The sequence below is a fragment of the Trichoderma aggressivum genome (genome assembly GCF_033847375.1).
Source record: "Trichoderma aggressivum f. europaeum strain CBS 100526 chromosome Unknown scaffold_075, whole genome shotgun sequence".
NCBI lineage: Eukaryota > Fungi > Ascomycota > Sordariomycetes > Hypocreales > Hypocreaceae > Trichoderma > Trichoderma aggressivum.
In genome coordinates this window covers 27707-43253 of record NW_026946441.1, presented here as the reverse complement: position 1 = coordinate 43253, position 15547 = coordinate 27707, and the positions used below count along the sequence as shown (strand labels likewise).

Genomic DNA, 15547 nt, shown 5'->3' with positions numbered 1-15547 from the left:
CCGTCGGTTGGTCAGCGCCGTTGACGACAAAAAGAGGCGCCGTCTCCGCATCCTCGGGGGCTAGTCTGCATATAGAGAGCTTTCCCCTACCGAGAAGAAGCTGCCTCACATTGATCGTCATCTCTTCCCTGTCCAAGACATTTGTTCATTCATTGATTCATTCGCAACAATCACTGTGCCAAGTGTTCAGAGACAACAAAGACAGCCGCCATCATGGCGCTGATTGAATACGCCCTGTCGCCCTGGGCCATTGTTGCCCTTGCCGGAGCGCTGGTCGCATCGTATCTCTACCAGTACTTTGTCACATACGGACCCCTGCGCCGGTTTGCAGCTCCCTTTCCAGCGCAGTTTTCGAATCTCTGGCTCTTGTCTGTCTGTCGTCGAGGCAATCGATACGCTACCGTCGACAAGCTGCACAAGAAGCTGGGCAAGTTTGTGCGGATCCAGCCAAACCACATCTCCATTGCCGATGACGAGGCCATCAACCTCGTCTACGGCCACAACAATGGCTTCTTGAAGTCGTATGGCTCACTCACTTATTCCACAACTTTGAATGCGTCAAGCGCTGACTTGCAGCAGTGATTTCTACGATGCCTTTGTTTCGATTCGCCGCGGCCTCTTCAACACGCGCGACCGCGTTGAGCACACTCGCAAGCGAAAGATGGTTTCTCACACCTTTTCCGCAAAGTCCATTGGTCAGTTTGAGCCGTACATCCACCAGAACCTCCAGTTGTTTGTCAAGCAGATGGACCGTCTGGTCGACACCAGCCAGTACAAGGGCGAGAACGGCAGGAAAGAGACTCGCATCGACTGTCTTCCTTGGTTCAACTATCTTGCCTTTGACATCATTGGCGACCTCGCATTCGGCGCTCCTTTTGGTATGCTTGAAAAGGGAGTTGATCTCGCCGAAGTGCGAGATGCTCCAGACAGCCCGCCCATCTACGCACCCGCCATCGAGATCCTGAACCGCCGCGGCGAAGTGAGCGCAACTCTGGGCTGCTTCCCGGCCCTGAAGCCCTATGCCAAGTACCTTCCGGATCCTTTCTACAGCAACGGCCTCGCTGCCATCCAGAATCTCGCCGGAATTGCCATTGCCTGTGTGAAGCGACGCATCGACAACCCTCCCGACGTCGAACGCAAGGATCTCCTCGCTCGGTTGATGGAAGGCCGTGATGACAAGGGCGAACCCCTTGGAAGAGAAGAGCTGACAGCAGAGGCTCTGACTCAACTCATCGCCGGCAGTGACACGACCTCCAACTCTTCATGCGCGCTGTTGAACTATGTGGTCCGCACTCCCGGCGTCCTCGACAAGTTGCAGGCCGAGCTCGACGCCGCCATTCCCAAGGACGTCCACGTTCCTACTTTTGAAATGGTCCGCGATCTACCCTACCTTGGCGCCGTCATCAACGAGACTCTGCGCCACCACTCGACTTCCGGCATTGGTCTCCCTCGTCAGGTTCCCTCAAACTCTCCCGGCGTCACCATCTGTGGCGAATTCTTCACGGCCGGCACCGTCCTCAGCGTTCCCACCTACACGATACACCACTCCACCGAGATTTGGGGCCCCGATGCCGAGGACTTCAACCCCGACAGATGGGCAACCGTGACCCAGCGACAGAAGGATGCGTTTATTCCCTTCAGCCACGGCCCCAGAGCTTGTGTCGGCAGAAACGTCGCCGAGATGGAGTTGAAGCTGATTGCGGCCACCTGGGCGAGAAGATATGGTGCCAAGGTTCTGCAAGGGCCCATGTTGACAAGAGAGGGTTTCTTGAGGAAGCCTTTGGGGTTGGATATTGCTTTGTACAAGAGGTGATTTTGCCTTGAGGAGGGACACAGCGTGTTGGGATGAGTTTTATCGGGCGGCGTTCTTTTATACATGTACAAAGCAGGTAAATGTCAGAGGGCATGATTGAGCGTTGGTGGTTGGGTAAAACAGTCAGGGGAGTACTTTCTACAATTACATTAGAAGGTAAGGTACCTAGGAATATTTGTATCAATTTCAACTCTCCATTACTTTTTAACAACGATTCGTCTCTCGCAAAACTAGCCCCAACAGGAAACTGATTGTGACAAGGACGAGTCAATTCCGGAGAGGAGCGCTTCCAACGTTCGGTGTGATTGCCGAAACATTCTCATAGTTGTTTTACGCAGTTTCGGAAACAAGCAAATCTCCTCTGTGGCGCAATTGGCTAGCGCGTCTGACTGTTAATCAGGAGGTTGGAAGTTCGAGCCTTCCCGGAGGAGCTTATCGTTTCTTTTTTTGCCCGTTTTTCCTTTTTTTTTGCTGCTGCTATTCTTTTTTTCTTTTCTCTTCGTTGGCGTGGTTGACGAAATCTTAAGAGTCTTTCACAATGCTGGACTACGGTTCAAAGAGTCCATTGCAAGCAAGGTCTTTATTAGTACTCAGGATTTCAAAAACAGAGTTGCAATAAGCGATTCGAGTGATGTGTGTACAGAAGGATTGGTTGCCTATCGATTTGTCTGGAGACATTCCCTGGATCAAGTCACGATTTGTATCAAGTAGTTATCTACATACTACCTCGGTATAGAAAGAGCATAGAATTATTGTTATTCGTAGGCTGTGACCGGTTAAGGCTTTGTATCTGATGCTGTCGCGTGCTCTTCAAAACTGCGCTTTTACTCCACTTGATCTCCTTACTGTAATCATTACTGAAACGTCTATTCTCCAACAGCCAATTCACCAATGACTGAAGTGACTGATATTTCTTATAAAATACACAGCAGTATTCAAACTATATTATCATCAATTCATCTTTCCCAAACCACCCTTTCATCCCCTTGCGTTCCCATTCCCGCCCTCCCAACTCCGAGATCTAGGGTACGCAAACCCGTCTCCGTCTCCACACCACCCACGCCAGCTTCAAAATCGAATCATCGCCTCACCTTCTCCAACAACCAATCAAAGGCACTTTGGCCGAGCGGTCTAAGGCGCCGTGTTCAGGATCTATCTTGCTTCGCGGTCTAGTAATAGGCGAGGGTTCGAATCCCTCAGGTGTCATGAGATTTCTTTTTTTGTTCCGTTGAGGGGATTCCCAGGGTTTAGATATTTTTTTTTGTCGCTGTTGACTTTTTTTCTTTTTTCTTTAAGCGAGTCATTGGCGAATTTGTGCAATGAAATTTACTTTTGATGGCTTTGTCCACACATGGGGCTGTGGAATGAGGTGCAGGTTTAGAGCCTGTGCCGCAACTCGGTCTCAGTCATTTTATCCGCCACAGATTAGCATATTCACGAGCGGAGGACAAATATTGAAGGTAGGCCAATCTCGTGGCCAATCATTACTATAGCAATATGCTGAAAGGGATGCGGTGTACACGCAGAGAGCCTGGAATTCCTGGTATCAGAGTTCCTGAAGCGCGCACAAAACCCAAGCTTTTTGTTGAAAAGATTCTGTATGCTAAAGTTGCTATTCTTTCAGTCGCTTCCACAATGACTACAAGCTCATTCGACAGCCTGTTGAAAAGACCACTCGACTATACTATGTTCAAACCCAGCAGCGAACAAACGGCTGTAGCATCTGCTCTTTGGTCTAAGCCTTCAGCTTGGTCCAGTCCTGCTTCTTGAAATAGTCAAACACGGTATCGAGCTCAACTAGGGTTGGCAACTAGCAATTCCAATGTCAGCGTCGATACACGGATAGTCAAACACAAGAGACACTCACGTCCTTTGGATGAATAATGGTAGGGTCAGCCCGCCCTTCATAGCCATATTCGCTCCAATACGCAAAGTTATCATCCAACTCCAACTTGAGCTCAGGTGGCTCAGTCACCTTGGACTGGCCCTTTGGCAGCTGCACAGCTTCGGTCGGAATACCGATTACCTGGGAAAGGATGGCCGCAACCTCTCGGATAGTGAGCCACTCTCTATAAGCGATAACATTCTTGCCTGCGGGCTCATCGACTAGAGCCTTGACAAAGGGGCCTGAATCCTCTTCAGCGGCAATGAAGGGGAATTTGACGTCTACATCTAGGTTGCCGGTGAATCGGGCAACGCCATCATCTCCCTATGGCCAGATATTAGTATTCGTCTGTGGATTCATACATGATGCCTGTTTACCTTGACAAACTCCAAAATCGGGTTAACGATAAAATTGCTCAGGAACCAACCAGCCTGGAAGATACTCGTCTTCGCCCACAAATCGGGATAAGTCTCCCTTGCGTAGTCTTCCGCCCTAGCCTTGGAGTCAAAATGGTACACATGGGTGTACTTCCCAAAGGACCACCTCGTCGCGTTCGAAAGCGACGAGTACACAAAGCGCTCCAGGGTCGGGAGCTTTGCTACAATGTCAATGACATTCTTCAGCTGTTGGACCTCGTGGTCCGCGGCCCATACGTTGAGCGGCTGTCCTGGCTTGGCCTTGTCCTTGTTGGCTGGATCTCCGTACAAGCCCCAGAAGTCGCTGACGAGGAAGACGGCGTTTGCGCCTTGAAGAGCAGGTTCGAGCGTCGATGGGACATCCATGTCGGCGGCAACGACTTCTGCACCGCGGGCGGCGAGAGCTTTGGCTTTGGCGCTCGAGGGGTTTCGTGTAAGAGCCCGAACTCGCCAGCCAGGGGCAGACAGGAAGACGTCGGCAACCGAGCCACCTTGGTTACCGGTGGCACCAACCACAACGATCAGCTTAGTCGAGGCCATTTTGGGAATTCTCGAAGGTGTAATCTTCGTTGTATTGAAGAGCCTGATTTGATAAGTCTAGACTTGCCACAAACTTGTGAGCTGCCGCTACCTCTTATATCTTTTGCAAAGCAGTTCATGAAGCTGTCCCAGCCCCATCTGCATTATCAGATCTAGATCGACTGAAAGACACGGAGTGATGAGTAATACCACAACGGAAAAGGACCGTCCACAAATCAACTAAATTATTAATTGCTGTAGCAATCAGAAGCTATTTCCGCCGCAATCAACGAGTCTATTCGTCACCAAGACGGGGGCATCGAGGCCGTACGCACGCCTCAATTCGCACTGCCCGCAATCTTCCTTGAACGAGGCGGAATCTTCCGCCGTGATCCGCTTCGCGTCCGCTCTCCGTCCGCTTGCTCGGCGGCCACAAGCGGGAGCTATACGCTCCCGTGGTATCGATAGCAGGGAGGTCTTGTAGTTTGGATCTAGCCTTATTGGAAGGATCTGAGATGTGATCCATTTCTTGGCGAGTCGATGCTGATTACATAAAGTTGAGGGGATTCAGACTCTGAGGCGTAGCGTGAAGCGGACACCAGAGCGGACAGAGAGGCGGATCGCGGGTGTAGAAAGGAGTTGAACAATGGTTCAATTACCCATCAAAGGAAATTGACAGAACTTGAATGACCTCATTTGTAAAATTGATCCATTTAAAGATGGATATTGACTTGACGCAGAGTGATGGTTGGCCTCATATAAGAGGGCTACTGATTCCCCTGCTTCGCTGTATCTTTCTCCAGCTGACACAACTTCTGCTGAAATTTTGATCAAATTTGTTTCAAATCACGCAAAATCATGGCTTCCGCTGCCTTATCCAAGAAAATATGGTTCATCACTGGCGCGTCCTCGGGTCTCGGCCTCAACATGGCCCTAAGCGCCCTCCGTGCTGGTCATCGTGTCATTGGCACGGGGCGGAATATTGAAAAGGCTTCTTCTGAGCACCCAGAATTCGCCAAACTTGGCGGCCAATGGCTCCAGCTGGACGTTGCCCAGCCCGATGCTGAGCAAACCATCCGACGACTAGTCGCTCAAGAAGAGCAGCGACTCGGCAAGGAGAAGGAGTCGGCCCATTGGGTTGTTGTGAACAACGCTGGAAGCACTTTGATCGGAGCGGTGGAAAATATGAGCGATAGTCAAATCCAGCAGTACCTGCAAGCTAATCTGCTGGGTGTCATCCGCGTGTGGAAAGCTTTGCTACCGACTCTACGTCGCAACAGAACCGGAACCCTCATCAGCATATCATCCATCTTTGGCTTCGCCCCCCGGCCAGAGCAAATGATCTACAGCGCTGCAAAGGCGACAACTGAGTCTCTGACCGAGTCATATGCTACTCTGCTAGAGCCACATGGCATCAGGACTATGATTATTGAGCCTGGAGGGTTTAGAACTCCTTTCCCGGGCAACAACTCCAAGGCAGATGGCGGCGTTTCAGAAGACTACAAGCAGCCAATCCAAGCTTGGATAGATTTTATTGGCGAGGCGTCGAAAGACTTGACTCTTGTGAATGGAGATCCAGCCAAGTTTGGCGACAGGGTAGTTGATGCTGTTGAGAACCGGGGCCTTTTTGAGAGCATATGGGCCCAGCATGACAGAAGCAAGGCCCTGAGAGTCCAACTGGGGTCAGATTGTTATGGACTATATGGACAGACGCTTAGCGACTTGCAGAAAGGGTATGAGAAGATGGCTGAAGTGGCAAAGTCGACGGATGTATGAGTGGTGCTGAAATTGTTAGGGAATGCCAGCGTTAGGTATTATTCAAAAGAGCTGTATTCGAAATGAACATTAGCAATTCTCTCTACAGCGTATTTCAGCTTCAAATCGATCAAGTCTTACAGGAAAAGGAATCTATGTGCCTCGTCATACAAGATGGAGTATAATTATCTAGATGATGGGGTTAGTGTGGAAGATGCATCCGTGTCAACAGTGATCAGGCTCAAAACACCAGCTTGTTGCAACAGCGCAAGATACTCCGTTGCAATCCTCCATTTTTCTCCAGTAGACTTTAGCTCTCGTACAACGTCTTCCAAGGCGCTATACATCTGTGGCTCATGATCTTCTCGCACAAACCACGCACACTCCGTCGCCACATGGTATAGGCATTGCGTTATGAGTGGGCATTCGATATTGGCGCGTGCGATTGCAGGCATAACATCGAAAGAGATGGATTTGATTCCGTGGAGGCTAACGCTTTGCATCTCCGTCTCCATGGCGATCCGACTTTGCTCGATGAGAACGAGCGGCTCGTTACAGCCATACATGTTGTAGAGGAGAAGCTGAGCAGAGCAGCACAAAGAAAGCGAAATGATGCCGGAGATGGAAAAGTCGGAAGACGTTGTTGCAGAAATGTATTCTTTGATGGAGAGATGCAACGCCGACAGCGCTGCATGAAGGGATACGGCTTCGGGAAGGAGACTCCCAACATCCTGCAAGGAACGTTTGCTCGCCCTGTGAGACATGACTTTGCCGAGCATATGAGCAGCCTGGCACATCTTGGCGAAAGATCCCACAGCTGTCAGGCTGCTAAAAGACATGGTGAACAGCGGCTCGCTGGGGACAATTTTCCCTTCGTCCCAGTCCTCATCGTTGATCGGCAGCAGCTCGTCTTGAACAGGTTCGGGAACGGTAAATGGTAGATTTGTTTCAATATTCATAAGCCTATGAATGAGCGTTAGACAACGGATCTACTGAATAGAAATAACAAAGAGGCAAATACCTGTCAAGCAAGAATATTGCCCAAGACGTCCTGCGTTGCTCTTCCCGAAGGGTCCAGGTCTCGGCGGGTTTGAACAATTGATTGTTCTTCCGGTCATGTATACCCAAAAGAATACCTAATCTCGACGCGCGCCCAAGCGTCAAGTATGCGCCAGGATAAATGGCATGCGACAGCTCGTAGACTGCCAGCAGAACGAGAGACTGGACGAGTCTTAGGGATACAAAGCCCGCTGATTCTGCTTCCGAACAGAGTGATCTAGCAAGCAAATACCACGATGAGGTCTTGGCACACTCTCCATCCTTTGTGCTGAATGCTTTGATGCACAAGAGAAAAATGGCAAGGCAGCCGTCGACTTCCGCTGGATCGCTGTTGAGCTCGTTAAGGAGGCGCTTCCGGCTGACCATGGGCAGCCATTTATGCACTGTCTTGAGGTACTCTTCACAGAGCGCCACCCGATCATCATCAAGATGTTCGGCCACTACCTGGTGGAGCTGTGGATTTTGACTCCAAGAGAGAGAGTTGAGCCCCTGGGGAGACAAACACTCCGAATCCAGGAAAAAGGGCAGCGGAAAGGCCTCCGCTGGCCGGGGGAAGAAGGCGGCAGCACTGATACCCGGCAGGCTCCTACACGGAGAGACCCCATCAACGTGGAGAATACTCTCAATGTGACTAAGCCTGGTAGAAATGGTTGATTCCGAGGCTGCAGTTTCGGCGTACTCGCAGGTCTTGCCGAGGCGGTAGCACTGCCGTGGTCGTTAGTTGCTGGGACGTTGGCCAATGAAGCTGCCGCTGAGGGAGTGACTAACCAGAGCACATGTAGGAACTTCACGAGTACATTTTCTCTTCAGGCGACTGCAGTGAATGAATCGTGTCAGCACCCAGGCCGTTGGATAGAGATAGGAGGCGATGGTGAAGGAGTGGATCATATACCGACAGGCTCGACAAGCTTGAGAAGCATAGACTTTTGGCGGCATCGCGTTAGAGTGATGAGAGAGTTGCTGGAGACAGTACGGGTTGTTCCTCCTTGAGTCAAAGATATTCAACTTGTGACTATCTGCTTGTTTTTGTTTGAACAATCCATGTCTGTTATTTTCGCGGAGTTAAAGTTGAAGCTTGGGCTTAGGCCTTCCGCTGAGTAACGTAACTCGAAAGCTAGCTGCATGTGCTGAAGAATGCGCGCCGATTAGTCATCACTAATTCCGGCTCACCTCTGCTCATTCAATCATGTCCATGTCATCTTACAAAGATGATGGCGATAAGAATAGGTGCTGAGACCGGGGAAATAGTATAAGATCATGCTTGATTAAATGTAGCTTAGCCTAAGTCGTTCCCGGGATGGACTATTTCCCTTCAGTGAGTTATGCATAATCTCATAGGTGTGTGTATGATTTATATCTCTGTTCCACATTTCTCTTTTCAAGAATTACGGAACTTTGAAGGGCAATACGTTGAGTGACTAAGGAGGCTGAGCTCACCCCATTAGGCGGTAATCAAGACAAGAGGACGTTAGTTGATGAGTCCCCTCTCGGACTTTGCGTTGAAAGAGAAATTGCGAAACTACGTCAACGCTTGCTCCATAGTGGAATAAATAATAATGAAAAGGAGTAGGAGAGAGGGAGACAAAAAACGGAACAAGAGAAGAAGAAGAAAGGAAGGGGAGGAGAGAGAGGAGGGGGAAAGTCACAAATATTATAACCGCAAAATAGTACAGACTATTTCGCCTCGTCCTACTATCTCATTGGGGTTCTAGCGGGCTTTATCGATTGAGAGAGACTATTTCGTTGGTGATGGCGAGACAAATTAACGGTATAACGGCAAGAGACAAATTAATGGTCGCCTGACAGCACTCATAGGAGTTGGCATGGCTCTGCGTTGGGAACTCGGCCTACTCTTCGGATTTTGCTCTCCTATCTCCAGTGCTGAATAGCCCAAGGCCGTGATGAAGTCATACGCTGCTCTTTTGCAGTTTCATTGCCAAGCAGGATACTACACATACTGGGCTGTGAAGAATTGCGTATGTGACACCATCAGGCAGACATTGTGCTGTATAAAGTAGAATCCTTTGCGGCAATAGCATATTGTAAAACCCGGTCACCACAGAGCCCAGCAATAATTTGTATGATCAGGCCATGGCGATATCGTTCTATAAGTCGTAACGCGATCGGGTTTTAACTATTTCGGAGTATAAGCGTTAAACTCCTATAGATGACTCTACATTTATGTCCGAATTGACGTCGTGTATTCGGCGTTGTCGTACGAAATGCCATGGATCACAGACGAGCGGACTGTCCGCTCCAAAAGGGTACCCACTCTCCGCTCCGTCCGCTCTGTCCGCTCCAGGCGATCGCATCGGATATAGCTTCATATTTTTGTAAAAGAGATATTGGCCATTGTGTATATAAGTCGATGAAGGATAAGAACTGTCGTGATGATTCAAAACTCTCAAACCAGCTTCGTTTTCGAATATACACCAACCCTCTACTTTTCACGTCATATCAGTTTCTATCGCAATGGCACCTCTCGTTTGGCTCGTGACTGGATGCTCTTCCGGCTTTGGACTAGACTTTGTCAATGAGATTCTCAGTCGTGGCGACAAAGTAATTGCAACCGCTCGCCGGCCGGAAAGTCTCGAGGATCTGAAGAAGACGGGCGCTGCGGTGCTTCAACTGGACGTTACCTGGGACCAGCAGCGTATCAACGAGACCTTCAAAAGCGCCATCCAGATCTATGGCCAGCTAGACGTCCTCATAAACAATGCAGCCTATGTCTTGGGTGGTGCATGGGAAGACCTTTCGTACGAGTTCATTCCCATATTTGGCTAATGAAGATGGAACAAATGCTGACACTTTGATAGCTACGAACAGTTTCACGATGCATTCGAGACAAACGTCTTTGGACCCCTGAAAACCACTAAAGCCGTGCTGCCCCATTTCAGAGAAAGAAAGACTGGTATGAATGTCTTTATCAGCTCGATTTCGGGGTGGAGCGGGATGCAGTTCAACGGAGGATACTCTGGAACCAAGTTTGCACTTGAAGGTAAGACTTTCACCCGGAGCACTCCAACGAAGTAGCATGAACCTTCAATTACTCACATTATAAACAGGAATGGTCGAAAGTTTGAACAAAGAAGTGAGGGATCTCGGAATCCGAACGCTGCTGATAGAACCCGGCTTCTTCAGGACCGACCTCCTCTCACAAGCCAATCTCAAGACTGTGGAATCAAGCATCCCGGATTACAAGGAAGCGTCCAAGGGTTTCAACAAGCTACTCCAGGAGAAGAACCACGCACAGAGTGGTGACCCAAAGAAAGGAGTGGCCATTGTCGTGGACCTCGTTCGACAAGAAGGGACTGCCAAGGGCAAGACGATTCCTGTGCGCATGCCGCTTGGACCTGATGGTTACGAGGTCATCAAGAAGAAGTGCGACAAGACGATTCGGCTTTTGGAAGAGTGGAAGGATGTCATCTCCAGCACTGATTTGGTAGAGTGAACCAGTTCAGGATACTCAGCTTGCGCATTTGGAATTTATCCTTCCTACAGAAAAAGTTATGACTCTTAGCTAGCCTATGATCGATATAGAAGAATAACATACAGAGTTAAAAAGTCTAAAAGTTTTCGGACCTTGTTTTCTTCATCGTACATGTACATTTTGAACCTCTCAAACGTCTGGGCCACTCAACGGCTCGTTCGATTTATTAATCCACACCGTCTTCAAGTCGGGCATCTTCTCAAAGCCCTCGTCAAAAGGCCACATGGGCCTCCGTATCCGATGATGGCCCAGCCTCTTTAAATCTTGGTCAACGCCCCCTGGCGTTAGCCCAAGCATCCAGCCTTTTGCCATATCGTACAATTGTGGCTCAAGGTATCCAATCTTTACAATGACAATATCGGCGGATCGTGGGGTGAGATTTAGATCGGTAAAGTCCTTTTCTTTGTGGTATGGCTTTCGCAGTTTGGTCAAGATGGCGTATACTGACCCAACTTGCAAGACAACTTCGGTTACTGCATCGCGATCGCCGTGCTTGATGGAGTGAACCCGACCAGTCATTGTGAGAGGAGGTGCGTGTAGGTTGTCGACGTCGGCTCCAGCAGTCACAGTGACAGTTGCGCCAACACCTGCTGCAACGGCCGTCTCAATCGCCTTGGGCCCTGGAACGCTCGCATAAATGACTGTGTATCCGGAATCAGGCGACTTGAACTCGGGCCGCTCAAGCAATCTCGTCAGTCCCCAAGTCATGTCTCCCGAGCCGCCAGCCGTGGGATTATCGCCTGAATCAGAGATGAAGTATGGACGCTCCTCGGGAGGCGATTTGACGGCAGCATCCAGACACTCGGCGAAACTGCCAGTGGGCGCAACAAACTTGAAGTCAGCCCGCGCATCCCAGAACAAGTTGGCCAGCTTCTCTGCTCCTCGAGAAACTGCCGCTTCATCCCATCCGGTGACAACAATGGCGGCACGGTTTCGCGGCTCGTCAGCCCAGGCATAGCCCACCCATATTGCCGCATCCAAGACGCCATCTTCGGCTTCCACTTCTGGTACTGCGGCGTAAATGTGCTTTGCGGGTTCAATCCGCGTCGAGGTCTGCTCTCCAGGAAGCAGAATAGGCACAGGGATCCACGCTTTCAACGGTCGAGCTCCAGGCTCTTTCCCCTGCAAGATGTTGACGAGGTTACGGCACGCTCGCTCTTTGGTGTCCATGGCATCTTCGTGCGGTGCCATGCGGTAGCAGGTGATGAGATCGCACATGTGCGCCAGCTCCCGCGAGACGTTGCCGTGCAGATCCATCGACGCCGACACAATGACATCTGGGCCGATGACAGCACGAACGCGCCTCAGCAGCTCGGCTTCCACGTCGTCCAGCTCTTGCACGCACATGGCGCCGTGGATGTCGAACCACAAGCCATCGACCTTGTTCTCCGCGACAATCACCTGCAGCCTTTCCACAATCTCCTTGGAGAGCGTCTCAAAGGCCTCGCGAGTCACAATGCCTCCGGGAAGCGCATGTCCGATGAGCGCGCCCTTCCACTCTGCCTCTATCCCCAGCGGCTTATCGGCATGGAGGAAGTCGTATCGCTCGACAATCTCATCGCCGCGCTTGGGGTGGAAGGCCGGGGCCAGCGTGACGGCGGGCGAAAAGGTCGATGTCTCGCAGGCAAGGCCAGCAACGGCGATAACCGGATGTTTCGACATGTTCTGGTTGGCTGACGACTTGCTGACCGTATCTCTGCTAGCTAGCCCTGGTGCGATTGCTATGCTATCCTCCTCCACCCTTCTTATAGCCTCGCAGGTGTTATCCAGATGTTCGAGAGGGGCGGGGCGGCGAGGGCTAGTTGTCTGTTGTCTGTTGTCTTCTTGTCCTTGTTCTTTTATCTTGACGGTTTCGTGTCATCAATATGGAGCCTTGGTTATCACTAAAGGCCGTTTATCCGCAGCCGTTGCTTCGAGTGAGACGAGGCTAGACTCGATCCAAGTCTGGTGATCAGTGGGGGAACGGCGCGGGGTATCACGACCAACAAGCTTGAGGTTTTTAGATAAGTAAAAGATTGTCCGTAAATGGAAATCAAATGCAGGTCTGCCACTTTTACCCGACGGAGGCTTGACCTGGCTAAGTCGAACCGGCCAATCTGCGATGAGGGATCAAGACGGGCTTCACGATATCTGGGGATCAGCCATCAAGACTTCTCCATCGGGTGGCGTCCCGCTACGCTGCCGGTACCCGATGAACCCCTTCGGCGAACTTTTGATGGGAAACTGTTAGCTATCAGGCGGTCTGGTGGTGCCAATGGGCTGGTTTTGCTCACGTTGCATTTGTGAGTTGGTTGGGCAAGCCTTTGGATATGCGTATGTAAGATGTCTGATATCTGCCGAGGGCCCGCTGCCGGGGATGAGGGGAGGGATGGTTGCAGATGATTAATATGGAGGAGGAGCGATAGAGGTCGAGAGGAATTAAATATTAATGCGCCAGCACTCGTCAGTTGAACTTTGACTGATGCGACACCTTCAAGTATCGGTATAGCTACATGTACTTATAAATTTGCTGAGAGCAAGACAAAGCGTACACGATGCTTCGCAGCACTCCAACGGGGACTTGGATCCCGGCCTGGGTCCCGGAATCCACCACCACCGTCTCTGTTCTTCTGCTGATCTGCTCCATGGTTCAGTCCGCAACTGGTGGCTACGACGGCTCCATGCTCAACGGCCTGAACATTTTGCCTTCATACACAGACTACTTCAACTTGAACAGCGCTACTACCGGCCTCAACACCGCGTCCGTCTTTATCGGCGGCTTCTTTGGCCCGATTTTCGCTGGTGTCATGACTGATCGGCTTGGTCGTCGTCCCGCCATCTTCTGGGGCTCAGTGGTCACGCTATTGGGCATTATTTTGCAAACCGCAGCACAAAACATTGCCATGTTTGTCGTGGCGAGAATCATCCTTGGATGGGGTAGTGCCATTTCGTCCGTTGCAGGCGCCGTCTACCTGAGCGAGACATTTGCGAGCAGATATCGCGCGTGGGGTGTTGGCGTATGTGTTCACCTATTTTATCTCACTCAACCAGGCAAAGAAAGTCGTTCTTGAGAAGCTGACCATTCATTTACCGTTCAGATTCTGAACAACTTTTACTATGTTGGTTCGCTAATCGCTGCCGGAGTCACCCTTGGCACAGGCCAGTGGCAGTCTACGTGGGCCTGGCGTCTTCCATCGCTGCTCCAGGGAATCTTCTCCTTTGCTTGTATTCTGGTGCTGCCTTTTATTCCTGAATCGCCCCGCTGGCTGGTTAGCAAAGAGCGGTACGAAGATGCGCGACTCTCTGTCGCTCAGACCAACGCCGATGGCGACATAACTAACCCGGTTGTGGTGGCCGTCTACAAAGAGATTGTCGACACTCTTGAGTGGGAGCGGAAAAACGGTATGACGATGAGTCCCAGGGAAATCATCAAGACTCCGACGGCGCGAAAGAGAACCTTGATCGGGGCATCGGTCGGACCCTTTTCATGCATTGCTGGAAATGTCATCGCATCGTATTACCTTGGAAATGAGCTGGACACGGCGGGCATCACAGACTACAATGACCAGCTCAAGGCCGTAAGTCTCTTGACCCACGCCTCGGGGAAAACTGCTAACCGTCTGTATAGAATATTGTCCTCAACGTCTGGTGTCTGTTCTGCGCATTTGGAGGCACTCATTTGGCGGCGGTATGGGGTCGAAAGCCCACTGCGCTGCTTTCACAGAGTCTCATGATCGTGTGCCTCTTTATTATCGGCGGCTTGTCCAAGATGTACGCAGACAACCCGGATGGTGCCTCTACCAGTTTGATCTACGGAGATGTTGCCGTCATGTTCATCTTCCAGGGAATCTACTCCATTGCCTTTACCCCCTTGCTCTACCTTTACCCGCCAGAAGTAATGAACTACCCTATTCGAGCCAACGGATTGGCATTGGCTAATTTCAGTTTGAATGGATTGGCGTTAGTATCCTCAAACATGCGTCTTTGTGTCCTTCAGCTAACCCTTGGTCTAGTCTCCTCCTCACGTTCGTGATGCCTATTGCGCTGACCAACATTGGATGGAAAACGTACATCATCAACGGCTCATGGGACATTATCACGCTTGTCCTCATTGTAAGACACCCCACCAGCTCTGATGCAGTGTATTTCACAGTGCTAACGCAGACTAGGCCGTCTATTGGGTAGAGACAAAGGGCAAAACCTTGGAAGAAATCGACGCCATCTTTGAGGGAGAGAAGCATTCGTCGGTGCCCGACATTGAGGATATTCGTACTGGTAAAACGACTGTGGATGTGACACAGATAGAACTTGAACTTCACGACGAAATCGGGCTGAAGAGTCACGAGGCTTAAGAGACGAGCGAGTTCGCTATAGTGTTTTTCTTCATATATCAGAACTACAAGTAGTTTATTGCCATCACGATGAGTAATGATCAAGCAGCTTGATGAAAGCAAAGTATTTACTATAGTCAAGTAGCAAGTGGGTGAGAATAGGTTAAGAATATTACAACTATCAGCCAGAGAAAGTTTGCAGCTTCCACTCGAAGAATATAAATATACAAAATCCAAAATAAGTGCACCACCCCATTCTAACCTCCAGCTCAAGCGCAATCAAACTCATGAAAACGCAAT

At 50.4% G+C, this 15547-nt stretch overlaps 7 protein-coding genes across 7 annotated transcripts; 4 read left to right on the top strand and 3 right to left on the bottom strand.

Moving 5' to 3' along the window:
- Positions 1-213: 213 nt before the first annotated feature.
- Positions 214-1813, top strand: Triagg1_10501 (uncharacterized protein; the record flags this gene model as incomplete). The annotated part of the gene is made up of 2 exons (XM_062894580.1): positions 214-521; positions 580-1813. The coding sequence occupies 2 exons, from the start codon at positions 214-216 to the stop codon at positions 1811-1813; spliced, it is 1542 nt and encodes a 513-aa protein (XP_062750533.1).
- A 1735-nt stretch (positions 1814-3548) lies between these two features.
- On the bottom strand, positions 3549-4654 carry Triagg1_10500 (uncharacterized protein; the record flags this gene model as incomplete). Its single annotated transcript, XM_062894579.1, has 3 exons — positions 3549-3623; positions 3681-4022; positions 4076-4654. 3 exons carry the CDS (start codon positions 4652-4654, stop codon positions 3549-3551), a joined length of 996 nt encoding a protein of 331 aa, XP_062750532.1.
- An 837-nt stretch (positions 4655-5491) lies between these two features.
- On the top strand, positions 5492-6409 carry Triagg1_10499 (uncharacterized protein; the record flags this gene model as incomplete). Its single annotated transcript, XM_062894578.1, has 1 exon — positions 5492-6409. The coding sequence occupies one exon, from the start codon at positions 5492-5494 to the stop codon at positions 6407-6409; it is 918 nt and encodes a 305-aa protein (XP_062750531.1).
- A 164-nt stretch (positions 6410-6573) lies between these two features.
- Positions 6574-8383, bottom strand: Triagg1_10498 (transcriptional regulator family: Fungal Specific TF; the record flags this gene model as incomplete). Its single annotated transcript, XM_062894577.1, has 3 exons — positions 6574-7351; positions 7410-8152; positions 8216-8383. 3 exons carry the CDS (start codon positions 8381-8383, stop codon positions 6574-6576), a joined length of 1689 nt encoding a protein of 562 aa, XP_062750530.1.
- Positions 8384-9919: 1536 nt separating this feature from the next.
- Positions 9920-10898, top strand: Triagg1_10497 (uncharacterized protein; the record flags this gene model as incomplete). Its single annotated transcript, XM_062894576.1, has 3 exons — positions 9920-10203; positions 10264-10445; positions 10513-10898. 3 exons carry the CDS (start codon positions 9920-9922, stop codon positions 10896-10898), a joined length of 852 nt encoding a protein of 283 aa, XP_062750529.1.
- Positions 10899-11066: 168 nt separating this feature from the next.
- On the bottom strand, positions 11067-12599 carry Triagg1_10496 (uncharacterized protein; the record flags this gene model as incomplete). Its single annotated transcript, XM_062894573.1, has 1 exon — positions 11067-12599. One exon carries the CDS (start codon positions 12597-12599, stop codon positions 11067-11069), a length of 1533 nt encoding a protein of 510 aa, XP_062750528.1.
- An 872-nt stretch (positions 12600-13471) lies between these two features.
- Positions 13472-15268, top strand: Triagg1_10495 (uncharacterized protein; the record flags this gene model as incomplete). Its single annotated transcript, XM_062894572.1, has 5 exons — positions 13472-13933; positions 14015-14494; positions 14545-14876; positions 14930-15029; positions 15086-15268. The coding sequence occupies 5 exons, from the start codon at positions 13472-13474 to the stop codon at positions 15266-15268; spliced, it is 1557 nt and encodes a 518-aa protein (XP_062750527.1).
- Between the last annotated feature and the right edge of the window lie 279 nt (positions 15269-15547).